The sequence below is a fragment of the Periophthalmus magnuspinnatus genome, chromosome 10 (assembly GCF_009829125.3).
Source record: "Periophthalmus magnuspinnatus isolate fPerMag1 chromosome 10, fPerMag1.2.pri, whole genome shotgun sequence".
Lineage (NCBI taxonomy): Eukaryota > Metazoa > Chordata > Actinopteri > Gobiiformes > Gobiidae > Periophthalmus > Periophthalmus magnuspinnatus.
The window spans coordinates 9903156-9917437 of NC_047135.1; the positions used below are offsets into that span (position 1 = coordinate 9903156).

Consider the following 14282-nt stretch of genomic DNA (forward strand, 5'->3'; position numbering starts at 1 on the left):
TTTAGTTAAATGTGTCTATTCAGTTCAATCCAATAATCATCTTACCTGCATCTCCACATGGTCCAGACAAAGAGGGGGCGTGCCCTATGTCGGCCATTTTATAGGCTTGAGTGGGGTCGTGGGCCGGACCATCTGGACGGGGAAAAACTGGCTTAAGTTTGTTTATTTCTTTGTGTTAATGTCTTGTGTATTTTCGTTTCAAGAACTAAGTGTTTATAGTTTATTTAGTTTAAACACTTTTAGTAAAAGGACTTGGGCCCGAGAGATGCTTTTATGGAAGATAGTGCTTATGTTACTCCCACAGCCCCCTGTACAAGAGATGGAGTATACCGGGGGCGGAGCTTCCGGTACAGGAAAGTATTTTAGTCTGGGTAATTAGACAGATGGAGAACACCAGTGTAGCCAGGGTATGCGTGGCTTTTGTTTCAGTTGTTTAAGTTTGGTTGCTTAAGTTTTCGTTGAGCACCGTTAATTTTTGTAAATATGGATTCTTTTTTGTGTTCACGGTGTACCACTACACGGGAATAAATTGTGTCTAATGGGACTTCTTTTGAGTCTGCCTCCTATTTTGATCACTCGGGCCAGCTTCCCCACAGCTTCATAACCACAGTTTTCAAAGCTCTTGGGAATGTTCCAGATTGAAGTGACATGTTAACTATGTGAGTGAGTGGTGACAGCAAACTGTTGAGCACAGACTTTAGAAATTTTGTGGGTAACACATCAAGGCAACATGTAGATAAACTCAGATTGGCGATGATCTCTTGGACAGTTTTGTCAGTTACAGGTGCAAAGTGAGTCAACTCTAAGTGTCTAGGTGGCTGCTGGGTTGTTATTTGCGTCATGGAATTGATGGCATTTTAATGCTCTGAACCTTGTCATTAAAGAATACTGCAAACTCATTGCACTTAGATGTGAAAATCAGTTCTAAGCTGGAGGGTTTGCTAATCTGTTTACTGTTGCAAAAAGGATATGAGAGTTGTTACTACAACTTCCAATAATGTCAGAAAAATATCTCTCCCTTGTTCTACATGAAGTGTGGTTGTACATGTGCATCTTTTCTCTGTAAATCTCATAATGAACCTGGAGCTTTGACTTGCACCATTCCCGCTCGGCACTCCGGCACTTCCTTTTCTGTGCCCTGACTGAGTTGTCATTCCTCCATGGTGCTTTCTGCTTATCTTTAACCATTTTAACCTTCATCAGGGCAATGGTGTCCAGAACATTCAAAACTTGAAGTCACAGAGTTCAACAAATCATCAACATTAGAACATGAGGCAATTTCAAAGTGTAACATTTCCATGAACAGTGTGCCTGTGTTATCATTTATGTATCTCCTTCGAACAACTGCAGGACCAACCGCTGGTTTGGGAATAACAGACAGGTCAAAGAAGACACAGAAATGATCAGACAGAGCAACATCCACCACATTGACATTTGAAATATTTAGTCCTTTTGTAATGAGCAGATCCAGAGTGTGCCCTCTGTTGTGGGTGGGCTCACTGACATGCTGAGTCAGACCAAAGGTTTCAAGGACAGAACTGAACTCTTTAGCGTTTCTGTCAAGCACATTATCCACATGTACATTAAAATCACCTGTAATGACTAAACCATCAAAGTCTGTGCATATGATTTAAAGTATTTCTGTAAAATTATCAATAAAACTCAGATAGTGCTCGGGAGGTTTGTATATGACTAAGTAGAGCATGGAGAGGGATTGTTTTAGCTCAATTTTAAAGGAAACATACTCAAAAGATGAAAACACCCTAAATGATAACCTGTGAATGACCAAATTATCTCTAAAAAAATGCACACACACCTCTACCCTTTTTGTTTCCTCGTCTTTCAGATTAAAGATCAAATCAGATCAGATCAAATTTGAAGTTGGGTGGAGTTGATTCCACTAGAATTGCATTACTTGTGTTTTTGTCGAGCCATGTTTCGGTTAAAAACATAAAATCAAGATTAGTAGAAGACATAAATTCATGAATTAAAAATTACTTGTTACATAAAGATCAGACATTGAGCACAGCAAGTTTCAGATTAGTTTCAGTAGGACTTGATGTTAACTTCTTACAGGGAATGTGAACTACATTTCTCTGATTGGACAGTCTAACTGTCCTTCTGTTAATCAGTCTACGTGGTGTAACTGTAGATACAGCTCCATCACAGGGCCTCAGCATGATATTATTTTTGTCATGACTGTATGTCCTGAGACAGCAGAGCCCCTGTGTGTCCTAGCTCTTGTTCATAACAGCTCGGGGGAAGGCAGAGAAGGGAAAGCAGGGGGGAGTTTGGGTAAGGGACCAGGTGAGGGCCAAGGGGGTGGAGCAGGGGGGAGTTTGGCTGAGGGACCAGGTGAGGGCCAGTTTTGTCATCTCAGAAACAGTGTGACTAGGATAAGAGCATGTTTGGATTCCTCTGTGGCTCACATCTTTGATAACACCATCTCCTAGCAGCAGCGTATCTCTGACCTTGACATTTGGCACAGATCACGTCTGCCGCCGCTCTTTTGCCAACTTGTTTTGCCAGCTCTTGTTTTGTGACAAAAATCCATTTTCTGTTTGTATGTTAACATCACCATCAGTCTGTGACAGTGGTAAAAATCTGTTTGTAAGCTGCATTTTGGGTGATGTAACTATATTAGCATTGTCTCTTATTGCTTGTGGCATTGGCTTGGCATTCTTGTCTTTACAAAGTTTTGGAAAAGACACCGTATCACTTTGGTTTAAGTTGAAAGTAGCAGTTTTTTCACCCTTTTCCCTGAAAGTAACTGTGGATTGCTTACTACTGGAAGTCACAGAGAGTATTCGGTGAAGTCCTTTTTCAGATTCTAAAACAAATATCCGTGCTTGTAGCTCATTGGCTCAATTTGTTGTTGATAGTTCCAACAGTGTTCGCAGAAAGAATTCCTTTGGTTTCTTTTTCTGGACATGTCGCTGGCTTGTAAGAATTTTTTTTTTAAATGTAGAAATGGGAATGAGGGAAGGATGGAGCGGGAGATTGACAGGCGGATCGGTGCAGCGTCTGCAGTGATGCGGTCGCTGTATCGGTCCGTTGTGGTAAAGAAGGAGCTGAGCCGGAAGGCGAAGCTCTCGATTTACCGGTCAATCTACGTTCCTACCCTCACCTATGGTCATGAGCTCTGGGTAATGACCGAAAGGACAAGATCGCGGATACAAGCGGCTGAAATGGGCTTCCTCCGCAGAGTGGCCAGGCGCACCCTTAGGGATAGGGTGAGGAGCTCGGTCACACGGGAGGAGCTCGGAGTAGAGCCGCTGCTCCTACACGTTGAGAGGAACCAGCTGAGGTGGCTCGGGCATCTGCTCAGGATGCCTCCTGGACGCCTCCCTAGGGAGGTGTTCTAGGCATGTCCCACCGGGAGGAGGCCCCGGGGAAGACCCAGGACACGCTGGAGGGACTATGTCTCTCGGCTGGCCTGGGAACGCCTTGGGGTCCCACCGGAGGAGCTGGAGGACGTGTCCGGGGTGAGGGAAGTCTGGGAGTCCCTGCTTAGACTGCTGCCCCCGCGACCCGGCCCCGGATAAGCGGAAGAAGATGGATGGATGGATGGATGTAGAAATGGTTTAAAAGTCTTGGTTTACTTAAAGAAAATCATAGCTAAACAAATCTTCCAGCACTGGAAGAGATAAAATGATAAAAAATTATTTAAAAAGAAAGTAAAGAAGGAAGCAGCAGGAGCAAGCAAGGTTTGCATCTGCACTCTTCAGAAGCAGAAAGATAATGACAAAGAAAAATGTCTGTCCTTTCTGGTGGTCAGCCAAACCAACATATTGGCCTATGTTCAAAATTTAAGGCTTATAGATGATACACTAAAAAGCGTAAATATCGGCCTGATATATTTGTCTATTTCTAGTCTAGTGTTCCTTACTGACTGATGCCACAAAATAAAAAGTAAATTTTCAACATTTTGTTCTCCCAGCCAAGTCAAAAGAAAAAAACAAACAAACAATACGGTCCTGTTTGCTTGGATTAAATTGCTCTCTTTTTTCAGAATGTCAGTGCCTTCATGGTGTGTGTGATAACCGCCCAGGCAGTAGGGGGCTCTGTCGTGTTGGTTCCTGTTTGGAAGGATTCTCTGGAGATTTCTGTGACAAAAAAGAGATGCCGTGTAACTCAGACGGATTAATGGAGCACTGCCACATCCACGCATACTGCGTCTACAGCGGCATCAGCACTGTGTAGGAAACTCACCATCAACTCAACACATGGGAGCTTTGTGTATGGGTGTTAAAGTGCATTTGACAAGTTTTTATATCAAATGTATATTGTTTAGATACTACTTGTGGTAAATATTTACCATAGTTTTAGATCATTTAAATGGCAGTTCATGGGGAAAAAAAAGTTGAGAAGAAAAGCACAAAAATACAGGCAGTAGCGCTGAGTTATGTCATCAACATAATTTTCACACAAGGAAAGTATTTTTCTAGCCATTTAAAGTCTAATTATAACTATTGTGTAATTTAGTTTTGCATCTTAACATTATGGTTGCTAGGTAACCTCTACATATGTCACATCTGCTGCTTATGTTCAACCAGGAAATACAATTATAAACTTGAACAAAATTTAAAAATACTAGAAAAAAACAAGGATTTTTTAGTAAAATCTTAATATAACTACGTTAACTATGTTTTAGGGAAATCAGTTGTCTAAGCTGTCATATCTGTCATATGCACTTTAAACATTAAAGCTTATTTAAATGAACATATTTACAAAATCACAGTAAAATCTTTGCAGAACAGAAAAGCAAGAAGGGGAAGTGATAATTACCGGTATGTCACTGATCTCACCTCTTGATAAAAACTAATTACTTTTTTTTGTTTTTTTTTTTTTTTTTACAGTTGCGTCTGTCAAGATGGATATGAAGGAAATGGGCACTCATGTTTTCCTATCAACCCCTGCCTCAAGAACTGGCGTGGAGGCTGTGATGCTAACGTGAGGGGGTCATGCTGATGTATATAGTGTATAGAGTGTATATATTTGTAGAGTTAGAGTTAGAGGATTTGGAATGGTTAAAATAGGCAGAAGATTACAGCGGGAAATTGGATGGGATTTTTTATGACATCCACTGGATGATTTTGACATCAATAATATAAACTAGAAAATAATAGTATTAATAATAATAATACAGTGACTTACTAAATGATCTCGACTACACAAGCCAGGGGATACTGGAGACAAAAATTTGATGCAATTGAGCAGGAAGTTTATCTCATACTGTTGGAGAAATTCCCTTTCTGTGCTATACTGGGCTGGCAATGAGTGCCCTCAGTATAGTTTAGTGATGATGTAACTTCCGGGTCCAACAAGAAACTTCACAGCTGATTTCTAGCTTTGTTTTTGTTCCTTATTTACCAGACAAGAAATGTATTTCTTGAATTACCTTTCAAAAGCATATGTTTAACCACAAGTTATATAAAAAAATGTAAATAATGTAGTAATCTAGCATAACATTACATAGGATTACCAGCGTGTATAGTTCACTAACTGCTGGTCTGCAATAAAGCCTAGCCTAGCTTCTTACCTCAATCTCCTTCGTACACTTTCACATTTATAAACATGTATATGTGAGATGTGTTGTTGTTAAAATGTTCATTGTTTTCAATCAGCTGATGGACCCAGAAGTGATGACTTAACAACTCCATACTGAGGCCAGCTCAGTATAGGACAGAAACTGAATTTCGCTAACACATACTGCATACTGCTTCTTTTGCTTCCTCTGCCCCATTTTCACTGCACCAGTAAAAACATCTACCACCCCATCCTCTTAATCTTCTCTCCTCTATTATCAGTGTTTAGTTTTGAGAGAAAGATATTGCTCCCATGTAATCTCTCATACTTTCCAATCAATAGACAATTTGACTGATTTCTGTGACACTCTCATTTAGGGCTGCAAGATTAGGCAAGGCAAGTTTATTTGTATTGCAGGATTCGTACACAAGTAATTCAAAGTGCTTTACAGAATAAGAAGGACATTAAAATCACACAAATCAAAACATAAATAATCACAAATATCCATCCATCCATCCATCCATTTTCTTCCGCTTATCCGGGGCCGGGTCGTGGGGGCAGCAGTCTAAGCAGGGACTCCCAGACTTCCCTCACCCGGGACACGTCCTCCAGCTCCTCCGGTGGGACCCCAAGGCGTTCCCAGGCCAGCCGAGAGACATAGTCCCTCCAGCGTGTCCTGGGTCTTCCCCGGGGCCTCCTCCTGGTGGGACATGCCCAGAACACCTCCCTAGGGAGGCGTCCAGGAGGCATCCTGAGCAGATGCCCGAGGCACCTCAACTGGTTCCTCTCAACGTGTAGGAGCAGCGGTTCTACTCCGAGCTCCTCCCGTGTGACCGAGCTCCTCACCCTATCCCTAAGGGTGCGCCCGGCCACTCTGCGGAAGAAGCCGATTTCAGCCGCTTGTATCCGCGACCTTGTCCTTTCAGTCATTACCCAGAGCTCATGACCATAGGTGAGGGTAGGAACGTAGATTGACCGGTAAATCGAGAGCTTCGCCTTTGGGCTCAGCTCCTTCTTCACCACAACGGACCGATACAGTGACCGCATCACTGCAGACGCTGCACCGATCCGCCTGTCAATCTCCCGCTCCATCCTTCCCTCACTCGTGAACAAGACCCCGAGATACTTGAACTCCTCCACTTGGGGCAGAGACTCACCACCCACCCGGAGAGAGCAAACCACCTTTTTCCGGTCGAGAACCATGGCCTCGGATTTGGAGGAGCTGATTCTCATCCCAGCCGCTTCACACTCGGCTGCAAACCGCCCCAGTGCCTGTTGCAGGTCCTGGTTCGAAGAAGCCATCAGGACAACATCATCTGCAAACAGCAGAGATGAAATCCTGTGGTTACCAAACCAGACCCCCTCCGGCCCCTGGCTGCGCCTAGAAATTCTGTCCATAAATATAATGAACAGAACCGGTGACAAAGGGCAGCCCTGGCGGAGTCCAACATGCACCGGGAACAGGTCTGACTTACTGCCGGCAATGCGAACACAGCTCCTGCTCCGGTCATACAGGGACTGGACAGCCCTTAGCAAAGAGCCCCGGACCCCATACTCCCAGAGCACCCCCCAAAGGACACCACGAGGGACACGGTCGAATGCCCTCTCCAGATCCACAAAACACATGTGGACTGGTTGGGCATACTCCCATGAGCCCTCGAGGACCCGATGGAGGGTATAGAGCTGGTCCAGTGTTCCACGACCAGGACGAAAACCACACTGCTCCTCCTGAATCCGAGGTTCGACTATCGGTCGGATTCTCCTCTCCAGTACCCTGGAATAGACCTTACCGGGAAGGCTGAGGAGTGTGATTCCCCTGTAATTGGAATACACCGTCTGGTCCCCCTTCTTATACAGAGGGACCACCATCCCGGTCTGCCATTCCACAGGTACGCCACGCGATGTTGCAGAGACGTGTCAGCCAAGACAGCCCCACAACATCCAGAGACTTGAGGTACTCAGGACGGATCTCGTCCACCCCCGGAGCCTTGCCACCGAGGAGCTTGCCAACCACCTCCGTGACTTCAGCCAGGGTGATGGACGAGTCCGCCTCTGGGTCCCCAGTTTCTGCTTCCTCCTTGGAAGACGTGACAGTGGGATTGAGGAGATCCTCAAAGTATTCCTTCCACCGCCCGACAACATCCCCAGTTGAGGTCAGCAGCCCTCCACCCGCACTGTAAACAGTGTTGGTGAAGCACTGCTTCCCCCTCCTGAGGTGTCAGACGGTTTGCCAGAATCTCTTTGACGCCGTCCGATAGTCCTCCTCCATGGAATCCCTGAACTCCTCCCAACCCCGAGTTTTTGCCTCTGTGACTGCCCGAGCCGCAGCACGCTTGGCCTGCCGGTACTCATCAGCTGCCTCAGGAGTCCCACGAGCTAACAAGGCTCGATAGGACTCCTTCTTCAGCTTGACGGCATCCCTTACTTCCGTGGGGAGCCTGAGCTTGTGCAGGAGGTTGAGCGTTACCGGCTAGATATAGTCGTCCTCACCTCCACGCACAGCTTGGGCTCTGGAACCCAACTTCTTGAGAGGGGTTGGACTCTCCATTTCTCTGGCATTGCCCGCGGGGAGTGGCGGCGAGCTGGTATGGGCTTGCTCATTGCCCCACAGCTCAGCCGCTGCGTGTTGGGGTTCACTCCGGTGAACGAGAGGGTCGCATCCCTGTGCCTTCGGGTCGGGGACAGGTCTCTCACTGTTGTGTCGGCCTACGGGCCAAGCAGCAGTGCAGAGTACCCAGCCTTCTTGGAGTCCCTGGGAGGGGTACTAGACAGTGCACCAACCGGGGACTCCGTTGTTCTCCTGGGGGACTTCAACGCCCATGTGGGTAACGACAGTGACACTTGGAGGGGCGTGATTGGGAGGAACGGCCTCCCCGATCTGAACCCGAGCGGTGTTTTGTTATTGGACTTCTGTGCTAGTCACAGTTTGTCCATAACAAACACCATGTTCGAGCACAAGGGTGTCCATCGGTGCACGTGGCACCAGGACACTCTAGGTCGGAGGTCGATGATCGACTTTGTTGTCGTGTCATCTGACTTCCGACCGCGTGTCTTGGACACTCGGGTGAAGAGAGGGGCTGAGCTCTCAACTGATCACCACCTGGTGGTGAGTTGGATCCGCTGGCGGAGGAGGAAGCCGGACAGACCTGGCAGGCCCAAGCATATTGTGAGGTTCTGCTGGGAACGTCTGGTGGAGCTCTCTGTCAGGGGGGTCTTCAACTCTCACCTCCGGGAGAGCTTCTCCCTGATCCCGGGGGAGGTTGGAGACATGGACTCCGAGTGGGCCATGTTCTCCACCTCTATTGTCGATGCTGCTGCTCGTAGCTGTGGTCGTAAGGTCTGTGGTGCTTGTCGCGGCGGCAATCCCCGAACCCGGTGGTGGACACCGGAAGTAATCACAAATAATCATCATAAAATTAACATTAAAACAGAAGAGTGCAGAATAAAAACCTTTCAGTCGAATGCACAGCTAAACAGAACTGTTTTGAGCCTAGATTTAAACGTGGTCAAAGTAGAGGCCAGTCTCACATTTTCAGGAAGACTGTTCCAGGTTTTAGCTGCATAAAACTGAAACACTTATTCCCCATGTTTAGTCCTGACTCTGTGCACCAGCAGGAGGCTGGTCCCTGAAGTCCTCAGAGTGCAGATGGTTCATATGACACTAACATTTCAGAGATGTACTTTGGACCTAGGCCATGGAGAGACTTATACACAAGCAGAGCTGCTTTAAAGTCTATTCTTTGAGCTACAGGAAGTCAGTGCAGAGACCTGAGTACAGGACTGATGTGCTCGTACTTTCTGGTTCTAGTCAGGACCCGAGCAGCAGCGTTTTGGATGTGCTGTCTTAATGCACGTTTGGAGAGGCCAGTGAGCAGGCCGTTACATTAGTCTAACCTACTGGAGACAAACGCATGGATAAGTCTCTCTAAGTCTGGCTTTGACAGTATACCTTTGATTTTTGCTATGTTTTTTAGGTAGTAAAACACTGCAGATGTTACTGATTTGATGTGGCTGTTAACGTTCAAGTCTCCATTATTACCCCTAGATTTCTAGCCTGATTTGAAGGTTGTAGAGAGAGAGACGGGAGGTGACTGGAGGTGACTGGAGATGAATTGTAATCAAATCAAAAACTCAATTGGAATGGACTCAAAGGTTGCAGTTTTTTAAGTACCATCATTTCCTCTTAAAACGATTGTTAAGATCTACACAAACATGTTTGTAAATTTACTTTTCAGTTTATATGCCAGGCTTTTTGTCAAATCACACACACTGGACACATTTAAAAAGTGAGCTTAGAACAGAACTTTGAACAGAATCCATTCATCCATTCTTGTTATTAAAACATAAATTGCAAGTTGCAGCTGACTCCCTCCCTTGTAGGCTGGGTGTGTGTACAATGGTCCTGGCAATGCTTCCTGCATCTGTGCTGAGGGATGGAGCGGTGATGGGCAAGTCTGTGTGGAGATCAACCTCTGTCAGAGCGAATCCAGAGGAGGCTGTAGCCCCAACGCCACCTGTGTTCACATCGGACCTGCCCAGGTACAGCAAGGGAATTGATTCATTTTAGTTGCTCCCATTCCATTTTTTGGTGTTTTTTTTTTTTTTTTTTTTGTGATCAAATTTTTATTAAAGTATCAGTCTCAGGTGCAAATATACAGATTAGAATCTGATTACCTTTTTCCCCCTTCTTTTTTCCCACCCACCACCCCGATGGGCATATAGACAAAAATAAATAAATAATAATAATAATAATTATTATTATTGTTAAAAATGTATGCTGAAATCTGTTTGCATCTGCTTCTAAATAATGGGTTTCTTGAATAAATGCAAAGTGAATATTTTTCCTATGCAAAAAATCTATAATGCTTTGGCATTTTGGAGGGGAATTCAGGCCACGGGCATTTAAAGAGAGTACATTAATTCTATCCATGTGAAGTGTAGTCTTTCATACCATACCCTTTGTACAGAAGAAATGGATAAATAAAATAAACCAGGACCTCCATACCTCCCACCCCACAGGGGGAAAAAAAAAGAAAGAAAGAAAACTCATACAAACCCACTAACCCAAATAAGTAAATAATAACAGACCCATGCCACATCAAACCCACCCAAATATTTATACCAGCTGTCAAAGGCCAAGCTTAGTCCCCTCCCCCCTCCATTTATAATTGTGATATACTGATTTAGACATAGAAAACAAAACAAACCACACAGGCAGCAGAGATTTCTAATTAAGCATAATATTTCAACATAAAATTGCTGCTGCCTCTACGCATTCTGCGTCTGACCAAATCCTGATGTCATTTTGTCCATAAATAACCATAATGATTTAAAGAAAGGTTGACCAGGATAGAGTCTGCAGTGAGTCTAACTCTATAGTTTGAGATTTCAGTTTAAGCGTAGTCTCTTACCCTGGCAGCCGCGTATCCAGTGCAAGGGAGAGTCATTCAGCCCTTCCCCAGGTCAATCTTTATCAAGTGAATCCAGGAACTGTTCGGCTTGCCCAGGCTCAGTGAAAAGATGACTGTCATACCCTCGCTGAAGTTTAATAGTGGCCGGATAAAGAAGAAACGCATCAAATCCTTTGACGCGAGCCTCGTGCATCGTTTTATAACACGCTCTCCGGCGTTTAGACGTGTGCTCGCTATAATCCGCTGCAAACTTCAAAAGTGATCCGGCGACCTCCGGAGTATTCCTACGAGCCTCTTTAAACAAAGCATCTCTCTCCGTGAAGCGCAGACAGTTGACAATCAGCGGACGCAGGCTCTTCCCCGCTGGAGTAGACCGGAGCTGACCGAGCCGGTGCGCTCTCATAAGCTCCGGCGGGGCTGGCGCGAATACTGGAAACCACTTCGGGATATTCTCTCTCAGGTAGGCCAAGGGGTTTGTGCCTTCCACCCCTTCCTTAAGGTTAAGGATCAGCAGGTTGTCCCTCCGTGCTCTATCCTCCATGTCTGTGACTTAAGCTGTAAGAGCCTGGAGCAGAATATCGCGTTCATCCGTTGCTTTTTCCAATCGGACCACACTTTCTTGTAGCGTAGTTGTATCTTGGCGCAAGGTGTTAACTTCTCAGTGATAAAATCTGATTTACGATTAAATTTGAGGAGGGAGGCCGCGTGTGACCGTCTATGCTGTCGCCATGACACCGGAAAAATACACCATTTTTTGGTGGATTTTTAAATGTACAAAAGGCCTTTACTTTGATGAGCACATAAGCCAGTATTCCTATATTGGTAAAATTAAAACATATTCCCAGTAAGAAAATCTACAGTTATCAATCCATGCACATCCAAAAAGTTGCATTTATACACTACAGGCCAATCCAGTTACCCCCTGAAAAAATTAAAGTCTCAAACCTAGTCTTATGATTTAATGTGGTTGACTGCCTACTTCTGCATCCTTCTATTGTCCAGGCTTTGTGTTTTAAGTATTAATTAAAGGAATAAATCACAGAAATATAATAGTATTGATAACGTGATAGGGAGGCATCTGTGTAATCCCTCAATCATTCAGGTATTTTACAGCAAAAGCAAATTACATTCTGTAGAAAATATATTCTGAGGGAAGATACTTTGCTGCTCATCCCAGATGGTTTTTCAGTTCAATTCAGAACTGAACTTTTATCCAGTTAACAGAATTTTATTTTGCCATGGTAGGGGGACTGAATTTATTGCCAGTTAAACAACAATTTTTCATTCTTCTATTTGTGTTCACAGGCTGAGTGTGTGTGTAAAAAAGGTTACATGGGAAATGGAAAAGTGTGTGACCTCATTAACCCCTGCAGTGAGAACAACGGAGGATGTCATGAACTGGTAACAGCGTCTTACACAATATTTTACCATCAAAATATAGTGATTGCAAGTTCCATGTAAACCTGTCTAAACCTGCATTTATTTTGACAGACTACATTTTTTCAGACTACTTGTGTGTAAGAATATTTGTCTAATGAAATAATTTTAACTTCAATGATTATTATTTATACAACTGTACAAAAATAATATTAACAACAGTCACTTTTCCTGCTCCCATCTCAGTTATTCTTTATAGAGCTATATAATATTATGATGTAATCTAACCATATGTGGTACCTATGAAGGCTTGCTGTTACGTAATAATTTAATGTTTTCATGATACATGATGACTTCCCCACAATTCTTTGTTAGGTTTTCTTCTTTGTGTTAATTCCCAGGCGACATGTAAACAACTTGAGGGTGGGACCCACACCTGTACTTGTCCGGATGGTTACCACGGCAACGGCAGAACTTGCTATGGCACAGTCCTGGAGGTAAATTAAAAACAAAATTAGACAAAACTCCCAGATATTGAAATAATAAATGGGTGGAAGTTTTTTAAGCCTTCTCTGTCCCTGGTCTCTCCTTGCTTGTGTGCAGGAGTTGGAGATGATGCGGTGGAGGCTGAGTAATCTCTACATGTTTGTAAGGGTGAGATGATGCACAAAAGGATAGTGTTTTTATGAGAGAATGAGAGAGAGAGAGAGAGAGAGAGAGAGGCTATTCACAACAGGAGTACCTAGCTGGAGTGTTGCTTTGCATAGTTTTAATATTTGTGATTTCTGATTTGATGTAAAATTCGAACATACTGCATACAGATTATAGGTCGTATTCCAGAAGATCTTTATGGGAACATCACGGTGCTGGCACCCTCTACAGATGCCATGATGAACTACAGCAAAGAACAATACAGCTTCTGGACCAACCGACACCATGCCCTTTACTTCATACGGTTAGTTATTCCTTTGTAGTGACACCTACTTAAAGGGTTGAATATAATAGAGTTGTTAAATTGTCACAATGCAGATATTTTACCCTGGTTAAAGGTTAAAATCTGTGTAATCTGGTTTACTGACATGAAACAACAAAACAAAAGTCTAATATAATCTCTATCAGCACAAATTTATGTTGTGTTTGTTGTCTTCTTTTGCTGCTTGATCAGAGTTTGTTGATTTTTGCAGCTCTCATATTTTACCTGGAGTGTACTCTGTGGAAGACCTGGATAAACTGGTGGGAACTAAAGTGTCCACTCTGAATCCTCCGACCAAATGGGAAGTCAGAAAAACCAGCACTGGAGTGAGTCTCTGATACTATTACTCCCACAATACCTTGCAGCAAAAGATTGAGATTACATGGGTCAAGGTTGCTGTTCTGTATTTTAATGATATCTCTTTTTTATGAATTTATTTTTAACACGTTCATGTTACAAAAAGCAGATAATCTCTCATTGAGGATATGGGCCAATATTACTACATGATTGTTTTTTGTTTTTTTTTAAATTAATGAATCTACAGAGTCTACAAAGTCACAAATGCTGTTACTTTTAAATGCTATAGTGAAAAGTAATGATTTTTCTCAATCAACATTTACTGACACGTAGAATTGCCTATTTATTACAAAGATGTTAACAAGAAAGTAGGCCAAGTTTTCACATCAAATTATATGTTTGAATTTTACTTACCATTCATCACATTTTTGGACCACATGATGTTTAAGAATGTTATTATTTTATTTAAAAAAGAAATCTGTTGTTGGTTTGTTTTTTCATTTTCACCTTGCCCATTTTTGAAAAACATTTTTGAGTATGATAAATAATAATAATAATAATGGCTTACACTTGTAATGCGCTTTACGGGCTTGTCAAAGCCTCTCAAAGCACTACACTATGGTCATTATTCATTCATTTCCACACTTGGTACATTCACATCGTTGACCAGGTACTGACTGCATCATAATTGTAAA

The 14282-nt window shown here is 43.5% G+C and overlaps 1 protein-coding gene across 1 annotated transcript in view; it reads left to right on the forward strand.

The window, feature by feature from the left end:
- stab1 (stabilin 1) overlaps positions 1–14282 on the forward strand; it is a 124924-nt gene that overhangs the window by 22837 nt on the left and 87805 nt on the right. The window contains exons 23-30 of the mRNA XM_055225063.1: positions 4013–4199; positions 4860–4953; positions 9910–10068; positions 12246–12341; positions 12719–12814; positions 12921–12971; positions 13139–13272; positions 13502–13616. Coding sequence (XP_055081038.1) covers positions 4013–4199; positions 4860–4953; positions 9910–10068; positions 12246–12341; positions 12719–12814; positions 12921–12971; positions 13139–13272; positions 13502–13616 — 932 coding nt within the window. The remainder of the gene's footprint in view (positions 1–4012; positions 4200–4859; positions 4954–9909; positions 10069–12245; positions 12342–12718; positions 12815–12920; positions 12972–13138; positions 13273–13501; positions 13617–14282) is intronic.